Raw genomic sequence first — 27,544 nt, forward strand, 5'->3', positions numbered from 1 at the left:
GCAAAACATTTTAAACGGGGAGGAGGGCCAGTTGCATAGTAAAGACCAAACCTCACGCTGGGAAACAGGTGCCAGTAATTCTAGGCGCACTTGGAAAGGTGACAACTTTTTCAATGTCCAAGTCACGGAACTAAGGTCCTTGGGTTTAATTCTCCTCTCCTTGCTTTTTGGTAGTTTGCGGGCTAAGCCGCATAAGTCTCAGACTAAAGGGACCCTGCAAGGTGAAATCACTGAAGGCTCCGGGGTGGAGCCTCAGGAGTGGAGGGGGCACCTGTCGGGAGCGGAAGCACCTTCCGGTGGCTCTTTGAATCTTCGGCTCTGCTCGGCTCCTCTTCGGCTGTGTTCGGCCAGCGCTCGCCTTCTCGGGCTCGGCTCTCTTCGGCTTCCTTCGGCCAGCGCGCGCCTTCTCGGGCTCGGCTCTCTTCGGCTCCCTTCGGCTTACGTTCGTCTCAGCCTCGGCTCTCTTCGGCTCCCCTCGGCTTACGCTCGTCCGGGTTTCGACTCTCTTCGGCTGCGTTCGGCCGCGGCCCCGGAAGGGCGCCCATGGAGCCCGGGCTGCCGGCTCGGCCCACGGCTATGGCGCCGTTGCTGGAGTATGAGCGGCAGCTGGTGCTGGAACTGCTGGACACGGACGGGCTGGTCGTGTGTGCCCGCGGGCTCGGCGCGGACAGGCTCCTCTACCACTTCCTCCGGCTGCACTGCCACCCGGCGTGCCTGGTGCTGGTGCTCAACACGCAGCCGGCCGAGGAGGTGCGACCGCCGGCGCGGGGGTGAGGGGACCCCGAGAGCCTGGGGGCCTCCTGCGAGGCTGCAGGCCCGGGCGCGGATGCGGGGCCTCTGAGGGCGGTGCAGGCCCCTGACACGGGCGCGAGGACACTGAGAAGATGGAGGGGTCCCGCGGGGTATGCAGGTCACTGACACGGGCGAGAGGAAACTGAGAGGATGGAGGGGTCCCCAGGGGGATGCAGGTCCCTGACACGGGCGCGGGGAAACTGAGAAGATGGAGGGGTCCCCAGGGGGATGCAGGTCACTGACACGGGCCCGAGAACACTGAGAGGATGGAGGGGTCCCCAGGGGAATGCAGGTCCCTGACACGGGCTCGGGGAAACTGAGAAGATGGAGGGGTCCCCAGGGGGATGCAGGTCACTGACACGGGCCCGAGAACACTGAGAGGATGGAGGGGTCCCCAGGGGGATGCAGGTCCCTGACACGGGCGCGAGGACACTGAGAGGATGGAGGGGTCCCCAGGGGGATGCAGGCCCCTGACACGGGCGCGAGGACACTGAGAGGAGGGAGGAGTCCCGAAGAGGACACAGGACCCTGACACGGGTGTGAGGACACCAGGCGGGGGCAGGGCACGGAGGCGGTCCCAAGAAAGATGCCGGACCCTGACACAGATGCAAGGACACTGCGAGGGTGAAGGGGTCCCAAGGAGGATGCAGGTCCCTCACACTGGTGTGGGGACACTGAGAAGTTGGAGGGGCTCCAACAGGGATGCAGGTCCCTACCATGGGTGGGAGGGCATTGAATAGGGATCCCCGACAGGGGTGCAAGGACACTGAGAGGGTGAAGGGGCTCTGAGAGGAGTAGGGGACTCATTTGAGGAGGATGAGGGCAGAGAGAATGGTTGGAGGTCCCTGAGGGCATAGGGATGTCTGGGGTCGTGCAACACAGGGCCCCCGGTAAGGTAGTGTTGAACTGGAGGTGTAAAGGGCCTGGGCCTTATTGACATTATGATATCCGGTCTAGGGTGAATCAGGACAGAGCTGATAGGCTACAACACCGCCTGGGAGGAGGACCCCTTGTCTTCTCACACAGTACTCTTGCTGCAAACCTGGCTTTGGGGGGAAGTATTTTCTAGCAGAAGCCTTGACCCAGGGTTTAAAAAGTCTTTTTTTTTTTTTTTTTTGGTCAATAAAATGCTAATAACAACTCAAATGCAATCATTTCTCAGTGCCAACCTAAAAGCAAAAACAAGACCCCAGTTGAATGCGGACTGGTTGGTTGACCACCATAAAGTATCAGCTTAGTGTGTATATTCATTATGAAGCTCATTATCTCTGAGAAAGGCAGCATCATTTTAAATACAGACCTGCCCCCTAATAAACGCTGCCCTGTGGTAAACTGCCTGCTAATCCGGTTTGGTTTGATTTAGGAGTATTTTATCAATCAGCTGAAGATAGAAGGAGTTGAACACCTGCCTCGCCGTGTAACCAATGAAATCACAAGTAACAGTCGCTATGAGGTTTACACGCAGGGCGGTGTGATCTTCGCAACAAGCCGAATACTTGTGGTTGATTTCTTGACTGACAGGATACCTTCGGATTTAATTACTGGTAAGAATTTGAAACTTTGTGGTTATTTGTATATAAGTTTATGCTTTTTTTTTGTCTGTCCCCTCTGCTAAACTCTAAGCTGGAAGCTTCTTGTGGGCAGCCCTGGATGTTTTTTGCTCCGCATTGTGCTTCCAGGTGTTGGCACAGTATCTGACATGTTTTAGATGCACAGTAAATACTTGTCGCCTGAGTAAAGAACTAAATGTAAGATTGACTGGTTCTTGTTTTCTAACCTCATTTTCAGTAAATACTTACTGGTTGGCTGGCATTTGCTTTTAGAACCTAATCACACTTAAAATATTTATAAATATTCTTTGTATATTTTCTAAAATATGTTTGCCTCTTTAAAGAATATATTTTCCTATGATTTAAAATTCAACCAATTTGTTGCTTAATTATTTTGAGAAGAATGGTTTAATTTTAGCTAGAATTAATAGAGAAAAAGGATTGCTACTCATTTTTATTTGTCCTTTGGGAAACCTTTTCTGATTTCCCCAAAGCTCGTATAGGGCCCCTACCTTGGTGTCCTCAGGTTTCCCTGTGCTTCTCTGAAGTCTTAGCGCTTCCGAACACAACCTTATATTTTCCTGTTTGTCTGTCTGTCTCGCTCGTGACATAACAAGCTTCACAGGCACAAGAAACACCTTGTTTATCCCAGGCTGAGTATCTGGTCCATAGTGTGTGCTAACTACATGTTCGTTAAATGAATGATGCACGGAGAGCTGTAATCTTTAATGAACTTCCGGAGGGCAGAGAGACCGTGAGATTCGTAATCATACTTCCCACTGTATCTATCGTGTTGCCTTGAACCTAGAACTCAGGAAATATTTCATGAGTAAGTTCATGAACTTATGTGGTTCATGATGAACTGATTGAGGAAAAGTTTTGTTATATTTTTATAACATAATTGTTATCAACTGTGACGCAGGCCCTGTGGTCAGACTCACTTCACTCTGGGTGGTGGTAATGCCATTGCTTACAGCGAGTTACTTTTCATGAGCCTCAATTTTCTCATTTAAGTTGAGAAAATAGTTTCTCCTAGAGTTATCAGAAGGATTGAGTGGGATAAAATAAATTAATTGTTTAGTATGTTTCCTGGTACAGAGTAAACACAATAAATAATAGCAAAAAAAAAAGTATTGGCTTTTTATAACCAGAAATCTTGATACATCATAAAGTCTTTTGCTGTTTTCTTAAAAGCTTAGGGTTTTTCCTTTATTTTTTGTCGATAAGATGAAAAGTGTATCGAAATGACCACTAGATGTCAGTGTTTCTTTTTGACTTTCACTAACAGTTCGACCTTAGGCAGAGAAGCAACCTGAATCCAAGAAATGTCCAAAGTATAGCTTATAGGTACGTCCTAATTAAAAGTGCAAAATTCTGTCCCCGTTTCTGTTCCAAGCAGTACTGAAGCTAGAGCCGATCCCGCTGCTTGGCTAGATGGAGTGGAAATGAATGCCAGAAATGGATTCCTTCAAATTCTCCACCCCCTGGGATCCTCCCCTGGAAACCCCTGTAGGGTTTCACCACAGCACTACAGACCAGAGAGCAGTCCCCAGAGCATGTAACCCTCTGGAGAGTACTGGCTGCCCCCAGCCCTAACGTTTTCCCCTGTCACCAGCCACTATCACCACCACAGTCCACCCTGGGTGTCGCCGCCTCCCGCAACTCCTGAATAGTGGGAGCACTGTGTGAATATCTAAATATCTACCCAGATTGTGCTTTCAGAAGAATGGGACAGGAGGATGCCTTCATTGCTGGAACGGATCCTGACATCTCCAAACAGAACGCACAACACACTTTGCCCAGGAAATTTTGGTGGAAAAAAAAAAGTTAGATTTGTGGACCCAGTGCTGTAATTCAGCTTTGTAGTCCTTCAACAAACATTTAATTTGCTAAGAGTCGTTTGTTTGACAGGAATATGGTAGGTGCTGAAGACAGAAAAATGAATAAGGCAGTGTGGTGAACTGTGTCGAGTTAGACTGCTTCTGGGTCTGAGCTCACCTTCATGTACCAACTGTGTGACCTTGGGCGTGTTTCTTAACTTCTCTATGACTCAGCTTACTCCTCTGTAAGTTGGAGACCTTCCTCCGAGGATTCTTGTGAGGGTGAAATGAGGGAGTGTCTGTCACATTCTTAGCATCCTGCGTGGCTCCTAGTGAGCATTCCGTGACTCGTACTTGTTACGGTGTTCTTGTCCTCAGGCAGTTAGTAGAGGAGAGAATGTAAAGCCATGACAGTGCAGTAGGACATACGAAGTCTTATGGGAGCATAACCATTTCTGTAGGTTTTTGTAGGACTGGAATTGCCCCCAGAAATATAACTTGCTTGTGGTTTGTGGTTTTTTTAAAGAGAGGAGTCCTCAGGTGGTGTTACTTAGTAGAAAAAACCTGGCTTTGTTCTCAGACACACATGATTTAGAACCTTTGGTCTCCCATTACTTGCTGGATGACCCTGATTAAGTTACTTTCCTTTCCTGGTCTCATAATATTACCTACCCCATAGAATTGTTGTGAGGATGAAATGAAATAAAATTCTATAAAAGTACCTAACCCCAGGGCCTAGGGTATAATATTGGTTCTTTTCTCCTCCCTTTTTCTGGGTTCCAAAAGAATGACATCATTTTGGAGCACAACATTTTCTTCCATTGAGGTTCACGTTTCCTGTAGAAGTCCATTTTTATTATTTTCAAGTTTATGTAATATTTCAGTCCAGGTCAGCATGTGTGACCCAGTAGATACTTGGAAAAACCTGCCTACTGGGTACAGAATCTTTTTGTCGTCAGTTTTTTTTAAAGTTATTTTATTGGGATCATATCGGCTTACAACATTGTGTAATTTCAGGTGTACATCATTATATTTCGGCTTCTGTATAGACTGCATCGTGTTCACCACCAAAAGTATGGTTTCTATCCATCACCATATATATGTGCCCTTTTACCCCTTTTGCCCTCCCCCCACAGAATCTTTTCTTACTAGTAAATTAGTTACATGCATGTATTGAGGTTATTGAAAAACCCTTGTCTACAAATTCCTACATAACACTATTAATTTTTACCATTTGAAAAACAATTTGCTTAGCTAGAAAAATTTTAGCTCCACCCACCTTGATCCAAAATTTAAACACCAAAATAGTAGAATCTGAATTGAGTTCGTTGAACTACTAGGAGTCATGAATTACCATTAGTGTCATTTTCCAGACTCTAGGAGTGATGAGAACTGGAGCAAAAACATCAAGTACATTTATAACAAATATATATAAGGTAACTGGCTTGATTTAGGTCTAAAAGACTGAGAATCGTCATAAAATAACTGAGTTTTTGATCCAGAAATGACATCTGTGCACTCTTACATCATCTCATGTCTCTCCCTATCACTAATCATACGCATCAAAAAGGTATATATAATATATATTCCTCCCATATATATATGAAAGATCATTTGGTGCAGTACTCCTGTTTTATAAGTAAGGAAACACATATAATTTTCTTTGTTTTTGTGATTCAGAGGTGTCATTATCACACCACCCCAAAAAACAGATGTATTAAATATATTCATTAAAGATTTTCATTTATTTATTTTTGGGAAGATTAGCCCTGAGCTAACATCTGCCGCCAATCCTCTTCTTTTTGCTGAGGAAGACTAACCCTGAGCTAACATCTGTGCCCATCTTCCTCTACTTTATATATGGGACGCCTACCACAGCATGGCTTGATAAGTCGTGTGTAGGTCCACACCTGAGATCCAAACCGACAAACCTTGGGCCACTGAAGTAGAGTTCGTGAACTTAACCACTGCGCCACCGGGCCGGCCCCAAAGATTTTTATTTTAAATGGACTAATTTACCTCTCAATTGAATAAACGCTAATTCTGAAAGTTGAATTATTCTAACAGGTGATGCAGATGTTGCCCAAACTTCTAAAATGCAGCTATTTTGTGCAGTCCACATCTGATTCACGTGGAAAGAATTGGTGACCCACTTCACTTTCAGAAATTCCTCCTCCACCATGCCAGACACGCCCCACCTCAGGGCCTTTGCTCTTGCTGTTCCCACAGCCTGGAACTCTCTTGGCCCAGATGGTCACAAGGCTCACCTCCTCATCTCCGTCCAGCCTTTACTTAGATATGACCTTGGTGAGGCCACCGTATCTAAAACTGCAGACCACGACCCCTCGAGCATACTCTCTCTCCTTCTCTGATTCGGTTTGCCTCTTTAGCACTTATCACCTTAAAATGTACTAAATATTCTACTTATCTACGTTGTTTATTGTAAGTGCCACGAGGACAGGCGTTTCTGTCTGTCTGTTCATGGCGGTATCCCCCGCCTAGAAGGGTGACTGCCCTGCTCAAGTAGGCAGTCAAGAAAAACGTGATGAATAAATGAATGAAAGTGAGTGTGAAAATTCCATGTCCTCTCTGTATTTTAAATTACGCTTTTCCTCCCTCAGGCATCCTGGTGTATAGAGCTCACAGAATAATCGAGTCTTGTCAAGAAGCGTTCATCTTGCGTCTCTTCCGCCAGAAAAACAAACGTGGTTTTATTAAAGCTTTCACAGACAACGCCGTCGCCTTTGATACTGGTTTTTGTCATGTGGAAAGAGTGATGAGAAATCTTTTCGTAAAGAAACTCTATCTGTGGCCAAGGTGAATAGCATTACGTGACAAATTTCTGTGAATCTGCTGTGATGTGATTGTGTGCTTTAACATGATGTAAAATTACTGTGATTGCACTTGACGCGTGTAGTCAGGTCCGTAACAAGCACATCCAGATAGAAATATGTGGTCACCACGTTTATGATTCTTTCCAAAGGGGAGAGAGGTGTGATCGTTGTTTTTCTCATAGCCCATCAGATCTGTCCAAGGGCAGCCAGTTTACTGTTTCTTGGACATTTAGTGAAATCCCCAGGGATCTAGAGACTCAGAGATACAACAGCTTCAGGTGAACTACAGATTTACTGCCTACGACTCCCTCCTTCACTCTGAATATTATCCATCAGGGAAATAAAGCACGAAGACTTTGAAGAACTTATGTAAATTTCTGGGGAAAACGTAAGGTTTCAATTTTCAAACATTTTGCAACCTATGCTAATAAGTATTTTCATTATACTATATGATATTTAAGAGTCGTTGTTGTGGTCTTTTTCCTTTCTTGATTATACCTTATTTCAGGGATTATATACTTTTCCTGTAAAGGGCCAGATAGTAAATATTTGGGGCTTTGCAGGCCGTGCGGTCTGTCACGATTACTCAGCTCTGCTGTTACAGCGTGAAAGCAGCCATAGACAGTACATACAGTGGGCATGGCTGTATTCCAGTAAGACTGTTTATTCAGACAGGTACTGGGTTTGGCCCAGACGGCGGTTTGCTGACCGCTGCCTTGTTTGACTAATACTTCCATTCATTGAGATTAAAAGCATTCCTGAAAACATTGTCATTTTGCTTTCCATCCTGTTTCTTAATTGCATTTACGAAAAGCTATTAGAGTATTAAACTAAGACCAGAAATACGTAGTTGTTGAAACTCTAGAAAATATTTGAAAAATCTTTGTCTCTTTAGGTTCCATGTAGCTGTAAACTCGTTTTTAGAACAGCACAAACCAGAAGTTGTAGAAATTCATGTTTCTATGACACCTGCCATGCTTGCCATACAGACTGCTATACTGGACATTTTAAATGCATGTCTAAAGGAGTTAAAATGCCATAACCCGTCACTTGAAGTCGAAGATTTATCTTTAGAAAATGCTATCGGAAAACCTTTTGACAAGGTACTCCATTTCTTTTCCTTCTTAAGCACAGTTTGTTATGTTGTAATTTTAAAGAATGCAAGTTATTTTAATATTTGTGATGTTCTTAATAGGTTATTTGCTGTTATTTTAGCATTAAATTGGAGGTGATATATTTTAAAATATAGCTTCTTTGGTTTACTGGGAAGTAATAAATTGTAGTAAAATATGTGGGTTGGAATATAAGCATAACTGATTTTTGCATATACACAGTGATTATTTCTTATTTTAAGTATAATTAAGAGGAGGATAAATAATCTCTGCTCTGAAATGACATTTGAATATCTATAGGTAGAAGAGTTTTATATAAGAATGCTTTATAATTAGACATGAATTTATAAGCTCTTTTTTGGAATACAAATTAATTTGGATGAGTTTGTTACTGAGGAATGTGAAACTTGCTCTGCCTTAAAATTACATTCTAAATTGAGAAAATGGTAACACTTTAAGGAAGTTTTATTCTAATTTTTTATCATAGATTAATATTAAAACAGTTATGTAAATATCTAAGATTGAATTATAGATTCAGAAAATGCTGCCTTTTAAAAAATTTGAGGCAGCTTTTTTTTTGTATTTTGGTAAGACAAATTCCTGTCTTTTAAACTCTGAATCAATCTCTTTGTTGCTGGAAATAATGCAGAGTGGTTATAAAACAGAAAAATTTAACTTCCGTTTCTCTGATTCTTCCAAAAAGTCATTTTATTGTGAAATATTGATAACATAAAGGTATTCTTTTAGTAAGCAAATCTAAATATAGACATAACTTGCATCTTCTTAGAAAATTTAACTTTTATAGATGATTCTGCAAAAGAGGCATGTAGTTATATGTCCCAGTTTGTTGAGGACAGTCTCAGTATTTGCTTGTTGTCCTGGAGTAATTATTGTTAGTATCATTTCATTTTCACAAGAGTCCCGGTTTGGGCAATAAATTGTCTGGTCATCCAAATGTTACTCCTACTCAGTATTAAATTTGTTAGATAAGGTGCCACGTCATGATACTGCTTCCATATCATGCTGCTTGGTTTATCCTTTTTAGTTACAGAGTCAATTTGTGAAGGAAATGTTCATATATATATATATATATATATATAGCTGTGGATATGTAGGTACCTACATAGTATATACATAAAGCTGTTCTGTGGTTTAGGCAACTTTTTAATATTTTTAAAAATACTCAAATTTAGTCAATTGTTAATTTAACAAAACACTTTCCCATCCATGAATCACACTTATAAAATAAAAAACTAAACAAATATTTTACATACCAGCAAATTAAGATACATTGTTTTTAAATTTGATACTTTGTAGTTTCCTGGTTTACGCCCTCTGCTCCATCGTCCAGCTGGATCCCACGTCTTTATCCATCCAGGTTACGGTCACAGCCAAACTTGGCAGATATTGAATATGTCTGAGCTACGTGCTTTGACTCTTCATAAAGACAAGTAACTGATTATCTGATGTTTGTCAGGCCTTTTCTCTCCTGACTAATAATGTAAATATAATTATGAATTGACTCTATCTTATCATAAAGAGTTTACTAAGACACTCTGCTTTATATTTGAAAAATTAAACATTGTTATTAGAATCTTATGAACTGAATTTTCCTATTCACTTCTTTGGGATATAACGTTTTGGGTTCTTTTGTGTGTGTGGTGAAATATACATAACATAAAATTTACCATTTTAACCTTTTTTAGGTATACGGGGGATGATGTTTGTTGAAAGTGTAATTTGTATTAACAATAGCTACATTGAACATATTTTAGCAATACTAAATTTCATTCTTGTTGCAGACAATCCGCCATTACCTGGATCCTTTGTGGCACCAGCTTGGAGCCAAGACTAAATCCTTGGTTCAGGATTTGAAGATATTGCGAACTTTGCTGCAGTATCTCTCTCAATATGATTGTATCACATTTCTGAATCTTTTGGAATCTCTGAGAGCAACAGAGAAGGCTTTTGGTCAGAATTCAGGTGAGAGATACAAATACTAATATTATTCTAGGAACTGATTTGAATAAAGTTCTGGGTTTTGTTGGGGAATCAGGTGTGGGGAGTGTTATTCATGGTATACTAAGATTACAACTTACGTTTATGTTCATAGCACAAGGATGTAGCTTTTATTGATAGCTAATGTTTCCGCCTACTTAACTTCTGTTCTGTATAATAATAAATATTCATACCCATTCCGAGCAACTTTATTTCTAGAAAAGCCTGTGTGTATTACAGGCAGTTCCCAATTTGGAAATAGGTTGTGTTCTGGAAGTTTAGTTGTTAAGAACTTAAAATTCATTTTCCCCAAAGAAACAGCACAAGGGGAGTATAGGGTTTCATCAGCTAGGTTGTTGAAGACTAAAGAGAAGAGATTGTGGGGAAACAGGCATGTACAACTGGCCACCGTCTTGTTTTCCTACCTGTCACAGCCTTTCCCTCACTATTGTGACCTTTCTCACTGGCTCGACCAGTGATTTTCAAAGTGTGGTCCATGGGCCCCTGGGGCCAAGGTTTAGTATGATTAATAATTTTTACTGCTTCATCTGGGACGTTGTTGAAGAATAAACTGCCAACGCATAGCAATAAAGAATACATCGACTGCTAGGACCCTTTGGTTCCACTGCCTTAATTCGTGCTCAGACACCAGCAGCGTTACCCACCAATGCTTTTGTACATCATCGGAAATGTCATCACACTGGAAGAAAGTCAAGTAATGAGTTAGTATTATTATGAGAGTAGTTTTGAGGTCACAGACCCCGTGAAAACATCTTGGCAACCCCCAGAAGTCTGTAGGCCACACTTTGAAAACAACTGGTCTAGCCAAACAGTGACAGAGGCCACAATAAGGGAGAAGGTTGGGTTGGGAGGAGAATAAGATGGCAGCCTGTTGTATAATAGGTCATGTGACCATCAGAGATTCTTTAAAATTAACCATAAATTGAAGGCTTTTTTTTTTTTAACTTTTCCTATTAGGTTGGCTGTTTCTTGACTCCAGCACCTCAATGTTTATAAATGCTCGAGCAAGGGTTTATAATGTTCCAGATGACAAAATGAGTAAAAAAGGCAAAATGTCTGAAAAAATGGAGATTAAAGAAGAGCAAGGTATTTTGTAGGCTTAAGTCTTTAAACGTTTCTTATATTTAAGTATTTGGTGTGGAATGCTTATCAAGTTAATAGTGTAATTTTAAATCTCCTTTGACCGTGTGAAGAATGTGTGCTTCTATGTTAAATGTATATTGCATGTAAGATATGTAGCATATGTTAAAAGTATTCAGCATGGCAAGGCTTACAGTCCATTGCCAGCATAGAGAACATAAACACATGAGAATGAGGGAGATATGGATTTTATTCCGACACTATCTAATAGGTATAATAAATATATTAAGTTTTAGAGACGTAGGATAGGGCTAATGCTTACTTTCTGCCTAGTTCAAAGGTCTATTTCAAAGCTTAATTAAATGTGTTAGTGGGTGAAATAAAAGTTTGATTGTTGTCCACGTCCATCCCATGTTCAGGATTGTGAAAATCATGGGGATTTTAGAAATCATAAATACTGCTGTTCTGTATTGATCCCGTTATTTTGTGTAGCAGCTTACATATAATGTCACAGTTGACAACTAACACAGAACCTTCTCTTATTAGTGACCATGCGTATAACTTTCTATCAAGGCCTTATGAAACCTGTATTAAGGTTGGTTTGAAGTATCTTTCATTTAGACCATAAGTAGACCTTTTTCAACTAAGCAAATTCTGTCTCGCATCATGAAGGAGGCTCAAAGGAATGGGCTTATGGAATGATGCTTGTGTTATCTGTTGTTTTGAAAGCCTTTGGAATACTTTATGGATAAACATTATCACATGGAATGAGGTTATCTTTTATTTCTATACAGAAACAAAAAAGGAACTGGTCCTGGAAAGCAACCCAAAGTGGGAAGCACTAACCGAAGTCTTGAAAGAAATTGAGGCAGAAAATAAGGAGAGTGAAGCCCTTGGGGGTCCAGGTAGGAAAAAAGGAGATGATGACATTTGCTTTCAAAATTGAGCAAATGAGCCTTTTTCATTAGCTCTTTAGAAATAACTTACTATTTTGTTTATAAAATGTAGAAGAATAAATGCCAAGTGAACACCGAGATCCTCGGGGCAACCTCCTTTCTGTTCATTTGGTGAGATTTTGACTCGTTGTATATTCATGAAAGCAGGGGTATTTGACTGGTTGGGTTCTTGGGACTTCTATTTAAAGATGCAGCTAATCTCCACATATGTATTCACCAGGCTTTAAATCTGGAATCTCCAAGGAGAAAGCTAAAGGGTCTTATGTTTTATATTTTCAGCAAGTATCTTTCCAAAGAAGCCTCAACCATTCTGTGGAGTGACACTGACCTAGCCCTAAAAAAATTCCAAGTTTTGGGGCTCCTCTATTCAAACGTAAATATACTAGTAGATTAGCCCAGTAGACTAAATCAGAACTAAATTAAAAAATAAAACCAGATAGAAAAATAAAACTAGATTTAAGAAAATATATATCAAGGGGCCGGCCCCATGGCCAAGTGGTTAAGTTCGTGCGCTCTGCCTCAGCGGCCCAGGGTTTCACAGGTTTGGATCCTGGGCACGGACATGGCACCACTCATCAGGCCATGCTGAGGTGGCGTCCACATGCCGCAACTAGAAGGACCCACAACTAAAATATACAACTGTGTACCGGGGGGCTTTGGGGAGAAAAAGGAAAAATAAAATCTTTAAAAAAAAAAAAAGAAAGAAAAAGGAGATTGGCAGCAGTTGTTAGCTAGGTGCCAATCTTTAAAAAAAAATAAAAAAATATCTATTGAGTCTTTGAACTCCTGCAATAAAGGCAAGCACACAATCTTTATATTAGTAAATATGCTGGTGATATTATCCCAGAACTTATGGTGCTGTGATTTAAGACCCAAAGTCATACATGCTCACTTAGAAAAAGTGGAAAATTTAAAGACAAAAGAGAAGGGAAAAAATTATGTCTAACAGCCGCTGTTAACATTGACATATTTCCTTCCTGGTTTTCTTTCATGTACTTTCTAGTGTACATTTTTAAAGTCACAGTGTAGATTTAATTTCAGGATGTAGAACTAATGAGTCAAGTGATAAAGTGCTTGAGACATATTACCACATTGCTTTATAGAAGGTTTTCATCAATTTTCATTTTTTCTGGCAGTATAAGAACTTATCTTTTTTCACTTAGCTAACAGTGGCTGGAGATTCTATACATTCGTGTCTGTGTACATATATTATGTATGTACAGCAGTTTTATTAATTTGGAGAAAATATCTTGTTTTAAATTTTGATGTTTGGTGAGCTCAATATTTTCTCAAGTGCACTTTCTCTTTTGTGAATTGTCTACTTTCCTTTGACAGTTTACTCTGTCCTCAGTTTGTATTGGCTTTTTATAAAAGATACTAACACTTACCATAGTTGTTACATAAAGTTCTTTTTACTCTCTAGCTTTTTTTTTTTCTTTTTTCTGAGGAAGATTCGCCCTGAGCAAACATCCACCACCAATCCTCTTTTTTTGACAGACAAGTGTTGTAGGTCCACACCTGGGAAGCGAACCTGAGCCGCCAAAGTAGAGCGCGCTGCACTTAACCACCAGGCCACCAGGGTAGCCCGTCTCTAACGTTTTTAATGCTCAGTTTTTTATTCTTAAAGAGTCAATCTTAGATTATAGATATCAATCTTCTTTGAAATTTCTTTCGTTGCTTTTAAGCCTAGAAAATCATCTCCATCCAGAGAGATGGAGAATCATTTTTTAATGATTTCATGTTTAACATTTGACTCTGTAATCCATTTGGAATTTATTTTGGTGTATAAGATCCTCTGGAAAATTAGTAATTAAAAATAGCTTCTTTAAAGCCTTCATTATACTACGGCTATCTATTCATTAGACTCAAATATTTCCAGCTTCAGCTTTACTCAAAAGATTTCAGTAATCCTGGTGGGGAGGTAAAAACCTTTGATAAGCATCTGAGACCTTTTTTAAAGAAACTGTAAATGTTGTGTCTGTAGCACCAAGGGGTAAGCTGTGTCTTCCTGTGGGGGAAGGGGTGAGGGGGCACATGAGATAAGAGTAACACAGCATCGTTTTCTACTTTTAGGTCAAGTACTTATTTGTGCAAGTGATGACCGAACGTGTTCCCAGCTGAGAGAGTATATTACTGTTGGAGCAGAGGCCTTCTTGTTGAGGCTCTACAGGAAAACCTTTGAGAAGGACAGCAAAGCTGAAGAAGTGTGGATGAAATTTAGACAGGAGGACAGCTCAAAGAGAATGGTGAAATCCAACAAAAGACCCAAAGACCCCCACAACAAAGAAAAGCCTTCTACCAAAGAAAGGACTCTCAAAAAGAAAAAACGAAGGTTGACTTTGACTCAGATGATAGGAAAGCCTGAAGAACTGGAAGAGGAAGAGGATGTCAAGGAAGGATGTCCTAGAGACATAAGCAGTAGCCCGGAAAGCTGCTTCGAAGAAATTAAGCATGAGGAATTTGATTTAAACTTGTCATCAGATTCCGCCTATGGAATCCTGAAAGACCCCCTCACCATCATCCATCCCCTCCTGGGCTGTAGCGACCCCTACGCTCTGACAAGGGTACTGCACGAAGTGGAACCGAGATACGTGGTTCTGTATGACGCAGAGCTCACGTTTGTTCGTCAGCTTGAAATTTACAGGGCAAGTAGGCCTGGGAAACCTCTGAGGCAAGTTACAAAGAATGGGAGCTGTTATCTTGTAGGCTTCAATTTCACACTTCTTTAGGTTTTAACACAGAAACTGTACCAGTTGCATATGGATTTTCTTATCTTTAACATTCTGTTGTTAGGATGTTGGTTAAGTTTATGAAACCTTATTTTGCTTTCTGATCAATCTGGGGAGTTTGCGTGGGACAGCTATCAAATGTTGTCGGAGAACAACGAATCTAGTGGCATATTTGTGTTCTCCTTACGTCCTGCTCTGCTGTTCTGTGTGGTGTTCATTATTCCCTGGTTGTGGCTTATTGCGTGCTGTATCTGAACAGGTCTAGGAAATTTATAATATCCTAACTTCTACCAAAAGATGATACCATTATGACTCAGCTAAATAATTTCAATCTTCTAAAATGTCTTTCTTATAAATTTTAAGAAGTGACTCTTAGTTATGTCCACATAAAACTAAAGTATTTAGGGAATTATTGTACCAAGTTTTCTTGAGTTTCAAGAAGTACCAGATGAAAAAATCTACAGAAACATCAGATGAGAAAATGATGCCTCCCAAAGAATATAGTGTTCTGGCTCTCCAATTATCTGAGGGAAATAAACAGCAAAATTAATATCCTGAACTCAGTCTGAACCAAAAACAGAGCCAAAAGAAACCTTTCTAGCAGTTTAACTAACGCAGCCTTTCAGAGTAGAGATGAATGGAGGAGGTGGATCAGAAATAATGCAGGATGAAGAGATTAGATGAAGCTGGTAAAATAATTATAGGCTGGTAAATTTTTCATACTTTGCCATTGATCAACTTCGTAGATAGCTTGTGTGCTCCAAAGTCTTTGTTGCCTGCAAATAGGAGAGTGTGATATTTGGAAACAAAATATCAGAGTCAGAAGGGCCCTGGGAGTTCAGCCGCTTGCTCTATCAGTGGGAAACTGAGGCCCAGAAAGTCAGTGACTTGCCCTTGACCATGTGGCACATTTATGGGAGAGCTGATGTCTCGGGACTCATGTCCAATGGTCTTTTCCCTGTCCATGCTTCAGAGACATATCATCTGGGAAGATGAAGTCTAAAAGAAACTTTGAGAGCTAAAAAGGAAAATACCTCTGATAGAAGGTGAAGAGAAGGGACAGAGGAGGTACTTAATTCAGCTTCTCAGAAACAAAGAAGATGGAAAAGCAGGCCTTCTCTAAGAGAAAAGAATATATCAAATGATTTCTGGAGGAGCCTGATAGAATCCGTGTGTCCTCTGTGTCCATGTGTTTATATAAAATGTGTGATGACTCGGTTCTCTTAAGACGTGAATAAAAAAACTGAGAAGTCGCTCGTGAAGATAAAGCTCATATAGATTTCATTTGTTTATTTTTTACTAACGTGAACTTTCATGAGCTGGTTTTTATAACTCTCATCCAACTTTTTAAACGATTGTTTGGCAGAGGTGCAAAGAAAAAATTGAAAAAAGAGAAGCCGCTAAGATTTTGTGTTTTCTGATTTGTTTATAGTTATGAGGAAAGAATTACTCTATCCTTCTAGTTATATTTCAGTGTTTACCTAACTTCTGTTCCTCCTTTTGGTGAAGGAAAAAAAAAAAAAACCCGTGTGGTAATGAGACCTTTCCCAGGTGGGGTTAGGCAGCTTAATTTTAGTATGTGATTAATGGAACCTTTTATTCTTAGTCAAATATTTATTATTTGAGCAGGGTAGGTTGCTGATTTCAAATGCTGTGTTCTTCCTTTCAGGGATTAAAATTTATGATTTTGCAGCCTAAAAGGGTTCTGTCTTCACTCGCAGGGTTTACTTTCTTATATACGGAGGTTCAACCGAGGAACAACGGTACCTCACTGCCTTGCGGAAAGAAAAGGAAGCTTTTGAAAAACTCATCAGGTAATACATAGAAGATGAGTATGAAAGTGTCAAAGGCCTTTCCAGATCCAGAGGCTTCTCTGGATGGGGGCGTATCTCAGAGCCTCTGGAAAGACGGAAAGGGGAAGGGGTTGGGGAGGATGCCATCAAGATGAGCCTGTGGTCTGATTCATCCCCAGCACACATTTCCCTTTTCTCTTCCCGTCTCTTTTCCACCATCTCCACTTGCTTTTCAGTGGTTTAACGGAATATTAGAAATGTGAAGAAAGCTGCTTTTCTGTTTGTAAAGAAATATAACGTAAAACACCAGAAATATAATCCAAACACTGCTTCTCTAAGAAACACGTTAGTAAAGCTCCCTCTTCCCTCCCCGACAGCACAAGATTTTTCCCTTCCCTTTGAATTATGATTTTTTTTCCTCCTTGTAAAATTGCCATTGTCTCTGCCTGGATGACTTGCCCTTTACTGGGAAATGTTTTTATGACCCAGTCGGTTCAGATCACCATCAATAGAATCACTCTAGGAAAATATTTTTTAAAAGGTGTGATGTTTGTCTGAACATATGTGTATGTTTTTGAGAGTGAGTGTCTGGTAATGTTCCAAATCCAATAGAAAACGCTCTTCAGTTTAACATAAGGAAAATGGTTCTCAGTGCGAGGTTCACAAACTGGATAGCTACCTCTTACTCCTGCAACTGTTTGAAGAATCTGATAACCTCTCACCAGGGACGTTGTCAAGGAGATTGCAGCTTGGTGAGGGAAGATGGACCAGGTGATCTCTAAGGGGCCTCAGAAGCCAGGGCAGGGGCTGGGTGGGGCTTCCTTGAGCTGAGCCCGAGAAAAGGCTGGACTGAGTATGACTGGACCAGACCAGCCTGCCGAGCCTCAGACGGTGGCCATGTATCAGTGGCAGCGAGAGGGCAGAAATCATTTTAGTGGCAGTTAGCCTGCCAGGACCCTAGACGGAATTTCGGAAGGGACAACTGTCCTCCAGCAGTGGCTGTGGGCTCTCAGTCTATGCGTAAAATATATACATGCCCCAGTTGGTCCAGGGCATGCCTTCCTGGAGCCCGGTGCTCACTGAATCAGTGCCGGGGAGTCTCCGTGGAGGGGCTGAGCACAGTGCTGGGGCACTTCCCACCCTTTCCCTTCAAACCCTCTGTATCTGTGACACGCCTTGACCATGGATTCTCCCAGCTCCTAGTCATACAGTTATCGGTCAGTCCTTTCAGCCTACGGGAAACATTCTCTGTTCATGTGCTCCGTGGGGTGGTTTGTATGGTATATGTGTGTATATATGTTTTTTGAAAAAATAGTTCAGAAAGTGTTGTAACGAACCAAGTATTATACAGGCCACCTCTTCTTGTCCAAAGCTTTTAGCACCTGTCTGTCTTCTTGACCTTCACTCTCGCCAGACTCAAACAGTCCACGGGGATTTACTGAGTATCTATTATGCGCCAAGCCCTGTGCTGATATCAAAGTGCTGAAGTGACAGTGCTGCAGAAAAAGCCTCTGCCCTCCCAGAGCTTATCCTCTGGTGGAAAAGACAAATATTAAGTGATTACGAATATTATAATAAATAGACGTGTGCAGAGTGCTGCTGGCTGCAGAGGTGAAAGGAAAGAGTGTAATCAGGGAGTATGTCAGAGTCCTAACCCAGTGCCGGGGAGCAGGATGGCTGGAGAAGTGACATTTAGCTGAGACTAAAGAATGTGGTGGTTGCTGAGGAGACGGGGTGGACACGGGTTGTGTTGAACAAGGGTGTGTGTGAAGGCTCCGGTACAGAGGCGTGTTAAGGATTTAGGACTTGACTCTAAAGGCAGTAAGACAGTGCTGAAGAGTTCTGAGTGGGAAAGTGACATGAGTATATTGTTAAAGGCTCTCTCTGGCATCAAACTGAGGACTGGATGGAGCTGGGACACCAGTCAGGAGGCTCTTGCAGCTGTCTGATAAGAACAGGTGCTAGCCAAGATTAGGGTGATGGAGAGAAAGGGACACCTTTGAGAGAGCTTTAGGAAATGGAATCAAAGGATTGGTGATGCTGGGTGTGGTCAGCCCGTCCTAACCGTTCCTTCACTCTTTTTAAAACCTCCTTTGCCTAAGGCTCCTCTGGTTAAAGCAGTTGCTGCGGAATTACAAATGAGCTCACAGAGCCGAAAGAATTCAGTTAGGTTTTCAGTGTTCGTGTTGAGGCTCCCCAAGAGGACCCTTGAGCTTGATGATTCTCTAGAAGGACCCACGGGAGTCAGAAAAACTGGGAGACTCACAGTTACGGTTTATTACGGAGAAAAGATACAGATCAGCAAAAGGGAAGAACCTGTGGGGCAAAGTCCAGGAAAAACCAGACGTAAGCTTCCAGTGTCCTCCGCCAGTGGGGTCACGCGGACGTGCTTCCTTCTCCCAGCAGCAGTGTCTGACAGCACACGCAAAGTGTTGGCCATAGGAAAGCTCACCCAAGCCTTGGGGTCCAGCGTTTTTCTTGGGGATCAGTCATGTAGACACAGAATACCCTGGTGACAGACTCCAGCCCCGCAGAACAAAACAGATATTCACCGTAAATCACATTGTTAGCATAAACCACCTGATCAAACTGGTGCTGTGTGGCCGCATGCCTCAGGCATACAAAAACCCTCTTATCAGGCAGAATATCCCAGGGGCTCAGAGGTCATTTCCCAGAAGCTGGGCAAGGGCCAGTCCTGAGGAGACAGGCATTTTTGGGATCCTGCAGAGTGAGCAGCCCAGGCCTGCCAAGTTAACTCTTTCCTGCACAGTGGTGTAGCCAAAGGAGCCTGGGAGAGCATGGGGAGGAAGGCACCTAAGAAGGTGGGTCGTTATGGTCCAGGCCTCCTTCACGCGGGTGCTGTTCCCCAGTCCATCAGGGAACCTGAACTGGAAAGAGTACTTTCGGTAGATTGTAGCAAGGTACTGGGGACCTTGTGCCGTTCCTGGTTTATGTAAGTGATGCCACACATCAAAGGGCTCGGTGACAAAGTGTGGGTACCTGGCATGTCCTGGAAACCTCACTCAGCAGAACCTGGAATACGGCTGTCTCCTACATTTCAATCTATACAATAATTTCCATACCAGATTTTAATATAATTTTATCTATGATCTGGCAAATTTTCTAAACTCAGTGGTGATTGTCTGCTTATTGTAAGTTAGATCTCCCCACATTACACAACAATCAGATAGTTACACCATTTAGAATCCTGAGATATTTACTTTCCCAGAAAACTTGGGGAATTTGAGAATGTTTGTTTTGAAAAGCAAAACCTACGTGAGGTGCATTGCTGCAAGAGCCTTTGCGCTGAGCCCGTACTTAGAGAAAATTTAATGTGAGAATAAGATAACGTGCTTTTGCCAGGACCTCCATGGGTGAGGTTGTAAGAACAAATGCAGTGCTACTATTTAAAATAACCAGAAAGGAATGAATCAGGGGAACTGGCAGCGAAAGGAGTGCTTGGCTGGACTAAAGATCAGTAGATTACAAGTAAAGAGAAAAAAGATTACGCTTCTGAGGATTGATGATAAAGTGCTCCCTGGGAAGAAAAATTAGTAATAACATTCTGAGGATACATAGTTTTGGAGAGGTCACTGCTTTTCAAAGGAGGGGGTAAAATTATCTGAAGTTTTACAGTTAGAAAATATGACCACAAAATGGGTTAGTATGAGGGCTTGAATAAATACCCATTTGAAGAGTTCTAGTTTTCCTCCGTGTATTACCATGTTATACGAGCTATTTAAATATCGTTGAAGATGTTGAAGCAAAAATAAGAAACCTCACTACTTTAGATTAAGTGGAAATGAGAATCTGAATTTTTAAATTATTACTTTGTGTCTGTCACATAGAGTAACTTGAATAATTATGCTAAATGTTAAAAGCAAGGGACTGAATATTTATAATTATGGCAAATTTCAGTTAAATATTACTGGTTGGGAACACTTAATATTTTCTTCACAACCCAGGTTTCATTTCAGGAGTATATTTTTTCTCAGATTCAGTTTGCAGTTATAACATTTTGTGGTAGAACAGTTATGGAATTATTTGAAAGTAAATCTCCCGTTTTTTAGCATAACCATGGATAATTAGGGGATGAGAGTACCACATTATAAGAAGTACACTTGTAGTAACAGCTACCATTCATGTAATGCTCATGTGCCAGACACTATTCTGAGTGCCTTACATATATTACGTAATCCTCATAATAGTCTTTTAAGGTGGGTTCTAGTATTCCCCTTTTACAGATGAAATTGAGGGACAGAGCCATCTTACCTAAGGTCACACAGCCAGAAAGTGGTTTCAAATCCACAAAATATGGACCCAGAATCTGCATTCTAACCTACCGTGTTGTACAGCCACTCGCAGATTACAGATTAAGCAGGAAATTGGGGTGCCCCCATGTGTGATATGTAGCTTAGCCAGTAAAGTAAGTGGAAATAAAGAGGGGGCAAAATCCCCAATATTAATCCCAAATGTAAAAGAGAAAGAAAATTTAAGAACAATAATTTTTTGCATGGTTTGCCCATTGTCCTCAACTAGAGTCTAGTAGCTGTCATGGAGCAGTAACGAGTGGCTGCCAGAGCATTATCATTGCAAAGGATTTTTCAACAGGCAACTCTTGACACCAGTATTGAGAGTAATGAGGAAAAATGGGACTGGAACTACTGTCTGCCCCCTTGTGATCTATTTATAAAATGTTGTACTAATAATAACTCTGCGTTCGTATATTGTTTCAAATAGTATAGAGTGTAAAGTTGTAATTTTTGTTCTTCAGTGGTATTTTTAGTGGTACCCTACTCTCAAGCATCGTTTATCCAGAGAGGGTGGAGAATTAGTCCTTTTGGTTTTGTTTCCCTTAACTGGAAAATCTTTGTTGTTTTAACCTTTATTGAAATTATCGGTTAATATTGAAGACTCCTCTTCTGTTTCACCTCACTCTGGGCTCCTTCACTGCAGTTTGTCAGTTCCGCAGTTGGTTTTCGTGCTTGCTTTGTGTCCCCGACTCAGTTGCAAGCCCTGCGAGGGAAGAGGCCAGCCTTATACAATTTTGCTGTCACACCAAGCACGAATGGACACATAGTACTTGCTGTTTCATGAATTGATTGTAACACACTTTACTAGTTTTGAAAAATAAGACTGTGGCAAACCAGCCTTACTCTTTCTTTAGTTACTGAGAATCTTGTCACGATGTAGTTCCTGATCACAAATCTTAGTTCTGATCGGACAGTCCTGTCGACCTACCAGGTATAAGGTACTGAGCTACCTGGAAGGCAGGAATTATTGCGTAACCATCTTTATATCCAAAGTACCCGGCACAGCACCTGGGAACGCTCTGTAAATGCTTTTAAATAAATGCACAATCGAGCGAATCAATGCTGCTCTACCACATAACCTGAGATGTTGATTTTTTTATTTCAATCGCTGTTGGAAATTTGCTTTCTTATGTTAACCTTGATTTTCTGTTAAAATTGAGAGTGTTTAATGTGGCCTCCCTGGAGTTTTTTAAACCAAAGGTCTGTCATACATGTTTTCATTTTTTTAATCATTGATTTTTAACCATCTCTATTTATGATTAATCTGGAAATATTGGAAAATAAATTATTTTAATTCTTTTTAATGCTCAATAACATGTTTAGCATGTTCTCATAAAAAGTCTCAATAATCTCTCTGTGGCATTTTTTACATGCTTATTTCATACCTCAGAGTGCTTGAAGGCCATACAGAAGAGAAAATAAACCACAGCTTTTTTAACTCGGGGAGATTGGAAATAGTACCCAATCAAGAAATTCTTTCTGCTTCCTTTACCCATCGCTTGTCTGTGCAAATTTACATCTAATGTATTCCTAGTATTCTCTTTTACCACTGCAGTCATGTAGATCATCTTCTGTATTATAATTACAGACGATTAAAATCTGGAATTTTGAAATTAGTTCAAAAAATGTTTAGTTGTTTTTCTTCCCAGGGAGAAGGCTAGCATGGTCGTCCCTGAAGAAAGAGAAGGCAGAGATGAAACAAACCTAGACCTGGTAAGAGGCTCCGTGTCTACAGGCGTTCCCACCGACACTCGTAAAGCAGGTGAGTCCTGCTCTTGCCAGGCGCTCTGACTGCCTGTCAAGGAGGCCGCCAGGGTCCACAGCTTCTCTGCAGAGGACTGGTTTTTCTCAGCGAACTCTGAAAGAGGGATGTCTGCTCCCATACCGTAGTCCAGCTCTGCCGTTTATTAACCATGTCGCTCCTGGATCTAAGACTCCTCATCTGTAAAATAAACAGGGTTGTGTTCTCTGCACCCCCGCTTGGAAGTTAGTTACATTCCAGCGTGGCTTGTAAATGTGGTTGCTTGAAACTCGGAATGTACTTTTGCAAAGAAACTTTTTTAAATGGTGATTAAGTTCTTATCTCACCCTGAAGAAGCCAGTTTAACTCACAGATAAACAGGCAGGAGTTGTTGGAGTACACTCCCACTTCTGCATTCTTCCGTCCTTCCTGGTACTTCTCCAGATCCCAGCTGTGTGCTACTGTCACTGCTGTGCAGTATCTGAACAGTGGTGGCCCACCGAGACCTGCTGAATGCCAAGTGCACCGTGACCCAGGAGTAACCATCTTCCCACTCCCCAGGTCCACATTTCCCTGTGGCGGCATAAGAAAAGCAACATGACTGAGTTGGTTGAACCGATAGTGGGGTCAAGCACAGTTAGAGCAGTGGGTTCCAGAACTTAATATACTTAAGAATAACCTCAGATGCTCCTTAAAACTGTGGATTCATGGCCTCAGTCCATAGAAATTCTGATGCAGTCGATCTGAAATGGGGTCAGCATCTCAGGGCCTTCTGATGGAAGTGGTCCTTGGACCATACTTCGAGAAACACTGCCTCAGGGCATCCATGCCTTTGTTGAAGAAAGTTCTTATTAACTCAGATAAGTTGGTGACATTTCATGCCCAACTACAGAATGTCAAGCAGTATGAAGGAAGATAGATTTGGGCATGTAGGTATCGCACACAAAGCTATTCACAGAAGCCTGGCCTTTCGAGTTCAGTCCTCTAAGCCCTTGTGTTAGTTTCCTGTGGCTGCTGTAGCAACTTGGCACAAACTTAGTGGCTTAAAACAGCACATATTTATTATCTTAGCATTCTGAAGTCCAAATGGGTCTCACTGGACAAAATGAAGGTGTTGGCAGGGCTGCCTTCCTCCTGGAGGGTCCAGGGGAGAATTCCCTTCCTTGCCTTTCCTGGCTTCTGGAGGTTGCCTGCGTTCCTCGGCTCCTGGCCCCTTCCACCTTCAAAGCCAGCAGCTCTGACTCTGACCTTCCTGCTTCCCTCTTTCACTCGTAAAGACCCGTGGACCTACATGGATGATCCAGAAAAATCTCCCAATCTTGAGATCCTTAGTTTAATCATATTTGCGAAGCCCCTTTGCCGTGTAAAGTAACATATTTACAGGTTCCAGGGTTAGGACATGGACACCTTTAGGGGGCCCTTGTCCTGCCTACGACAGCCCTGGATCCTTGAAAGTGTAGTCCTTAAGCCAGCAGCATTAGCGTCACCTGGGAACTTGTTAAAAACGCAGTCTTAGACCTGTCCCGGACCTACTGAATACAAAGTCTGCTTTTTAACTCAATCCCCGGCAATTCGTATGCACCTTAGAATGGGAGAAGCAGCTCTGTTCTGGGATATTCTTGTTTTTCCCAGCGTCTTCCATTTTTCCCTCTTGGACTCATTGATACAAGCACTAAAAGCTCCAAAGTTTTTCACAACAGCTCATAAGGCTATTTATTCAACGAGCATTTTTAAGCATCTGCTCTGTGCCAGGTCCTGTCCTAGGAATTGGGAAGATGATGAGCAGTAAAATGTGATCAGTGCAACGCTAAGGGGCTATAGAGACAACTACAGAGGGCAGATAATGGCAAATGCTGGTCTTTGTCAGTCATTCTAAGTAAGGAACTACCGACAGACTCTAACTTTCCATTAGCTCCATTTAGGTTAAAGGAAATGGCCTCTATTTACTTTGTAAATACATGCTTTTGAAAATAGAGAAAATGTGGAATAATAGCTTGTATTATGTAACCGTGCATCAGAGGTTAACAACTGAAACATCTATTTAAACTTAATTGTTATATTACATCTTTGAGAGTTCTTCCTCAGTGACATTACTTAAAATGCTGCCCTTTCTTAACAGGTGGCCAGGAACAGAATGGTACACAGCAAAGCATCATCGTGGATATGCGTGAGTTTCGAAGTGAACTCCCATCCCTGCTGCATCGCCGGGGCATCGACATTGAACCCGTGACTTTAGAGGTGGGCGATTACATCCTGACTCCAGAGATGTGCGTGGAGCGCAAGAGCATCAGTGATCTGATTGGCTCTCTAAATAGCGGCCGCCTCTACAGCCAGTGCATCGCCATGTCCCGCTACTACAAGCGGCCGGTGCTGCTGATCGAGTTTGACCCCAGTAAGCCTTTCTCTCTCACTTCCCGAGGTGCCTTATATCACGAGATCTCCAGCAACGACATTAGTTCCAAGCTCACTCTCCTGACCCTTCACTTCCCCAGACTGCGGATTCTCTGGTGTCCCTCCCCTCACGTATCTGCCGAGCTATTCGAGGAGCTGAAACAAAATAAGCCACAGCCTGATGCCGCAACAGCCGTGGCTGTTACCGCAGATTCCGAAACACTCCCGGAGTCAGAAAAATACAATCCCGGCCCCCAAGACTTCTTGTTAAAAATGCCAGGGGTCAATGCCAAAAACTGCCGCTCCCTGATGAACCATGTTAAGAACATCGCAGAGTTAGCGAGCCTGTCACAGGACCAGCTCGCAGGTGTTCTGGGCAATGCCGCAAATGCCAAGCAGCTTTACGACTTCATTCACACCTCGTATGCAGAGGTTGTGTCTAAGGGGAAAATGAAAAAGTGAACCACAGTGGCTGTTCTCTGATGCCGTGACTGCTTTTCAGCTGCTCTTCGCCAGCATGAATAGGTCATTACTCATTATTAGTTCAGTATTTCATTCTCGTCCATGCTTTGAATGATTGTGCAGTCTTCCTCCCAGGTCAGCGGAGCAGAAGGCAAGATTCCTCTCTGAGCTCTGCTTTGAGGCCTCGTTCTGACTTTCCCTTGACAGCTCTCCTCCCTCCCTGCGCTGTCCATGCCAGGTTTAATACGCTCATTTTTAAATGAGGCACGTTAGGACCAGGTAAAGTGTCTACAAGCGTTTCTAGAAGGCCATTTTTGCAAAAAGCGGAAATATATGTTTCCTACACAAACTGATAAAACACACAATCGTGTTCCCCTGGAACCCTGCGAAGGAAATGTCTCTCTGCCCTTCCTGACCAGTTCTCGCCACCACATTTCCTCAACTATATGCGTCTTCCACCTGTCTGCCTCTGAGGAAAATTCACGGAGACTGCCTGCTACCAACTTAAGACAGCCACCTCTAAAACTGGCTGATTAATTTTCTAATCACCTGAGTGTATGTAGCATATACTATAACTTGATTGTTCAAAACTAGATTTTTTTTTTCCTGTGAGGAAGATTGGCCCTAAGCTAACATCTGTTGCCAGTCTTCCTCTTTTTGCTTGAGGAAGATTGTCACTGAGCTAATGTCTGTGCCAATCTTCCTGTATTTCATGTGGGATGCTGCCAGAGCATGGCTCGATAAGCGGTGCTAGGTCCCCACCCGGGATCCGAAACGGTGAACCCCAGGCTGCCAAATCAGAGCACACGAATTTAACCACTACACCACCAGGCCAGCCCCTAAAACCAATATTTTTAAAACATAAAATGAATTACCTATTTTCAGAATTTAATGATGTAGATGAAGGGCCCTTAGAATTCTTAGTTTCTACAGATACTTAACCGCCTAAATCCCAGAGATCTCTAAGCCCGGATGGCTAGTTACAGAGTCTGAAGACTTCCTCATTTCCCAGCCTCTCTTCACGTCTCCTAAGACCACCAGCACCATATCCTCTCGAAATGCAGCATCAATTCATCCCTCTTGACTCTCCCCTTCTCGCTTCCTGTGCCTCCTTGCATCTCGGTGTGAGGACACGAGTACAAGCCAATGAGTGGCCCACAAAGTTTCTAAGATTGGGTTTTCCTTTCTTGAGTTGAAATAAAAGGATTGTAAGTAAATGGAAGATCAATGCTTAGAATATATAACAATTCTAAAGAAATACTTTAAAATCTGTAATGAAAACAATCTCATTCTAAACCTCCTTCTGATTAATTTAGTTTAGCTTTTTACTGAAGTGTACATACAGGACATCCATAGCATCTTTGTGCAGTTTTTAAACTTTTATATTTAAACATGATTAACTTAGGTATTCTTTGTGTATTTAGTAATCAGTAGTGAATTTCCTACCTCAAGAGCTGACCTAGACATCGATTCTGCCAGCCATATCGTGTGGTGTCACGTTTCATCCGTGTCAGCTGTGTTTTGTGTCTGTCACACTGTTTGAACTCAGAGTAGTCAGTGGACCTTCTAACACAAAATGGTCTCAACTCTCACAAAAGTGCTTTCAAGTGTCACCCAAACTGAACCTCTTGCGCTCATGTCTTGATTTCTTGGTATATTAACATATGTTAATGCTGTTAAAGTATATGTGAGTTTTGAGCTCTATACAAGGGAACTGTGAGAATGAATTTTTGAAGGATCTCAAGGATCCATACTGGTTATCATCAAACTCTGTACAGTGATTTGGAGAGTAGAGAAGGCAAGAAACAAAGATTAGTTTGGGTAGAATAAAGATTTCCGCTACTCATTTTGTCCCAGGGTTAAAAATACACCCTTAAGAATAGAAAACAAAAATGTCGGGTGCATATGTTAACCTTCACTTTGGTATATATTTATTTAAGAGTTCAGTCATA

The 27,544-nt window shown here is 41.8% G+C and overlaps 1 protein-coding gene across 2 annotated transcripts; it reads left to right on the forward strand.

Moving 5' to 3' along the window:
* The first annotated feature begins 536 nt into the window (after positions 1–536).
* On the forward strand, positions 537–26,289 carry ERCC4 (ERCC excision repair 4, endonuclease catalytic subunit). 2 transcript variants are annotated; one of them, XM_046668510.1, is made up of 11 exons: positions 537–750; positions 2,156–2,336; positions 6,784–6,979; positions 7,892–8,099; positions 9,911–10,091; positions 11,085–11,213; positions 12,002–12,112; positions 14,237–14,834; positions 16,614–16,706; positions 22,648–22,760; positions 24,859–26,289. In XM_046668510.1, exons 1-11 carry the CDS (start codon positions 544–546, stop codon positions 25,590–25,592), a joined length of 2,751 nt encoding a protein of 916 aa, XP_046524466.1. In that variant the 5' UTR covers positions 537–543; the 3' UTR covers positions 25,593–26,289. The 2 variants fall into 2 exon arrangements, with proteins under 2 accessions (XP_046524466.1, XP_046524467.1); XM_046668511.1 differs by lacking the exon at positions 537–750 and adding an exon at positions 806–902.
* The last annotated feature ends 1,255 nt before the right edge of the window (positions 26,290–27,544 follow it).

Source organism: Equus quagga, chromosome 7 (assembly GCF_021613505.1).
Source record: "Equus quagga isolate Etosha38 chromosome 7, UCLA_HA_Equagga_1.0, whole genome shotgun sequence".
Classification (NCBI taxonomy): domain Eukaryota; kingdom Metazoa; phylum Chordata; class Mammalia; order Perissodactyla; family Equidae; genus Equus; species Equus quagga.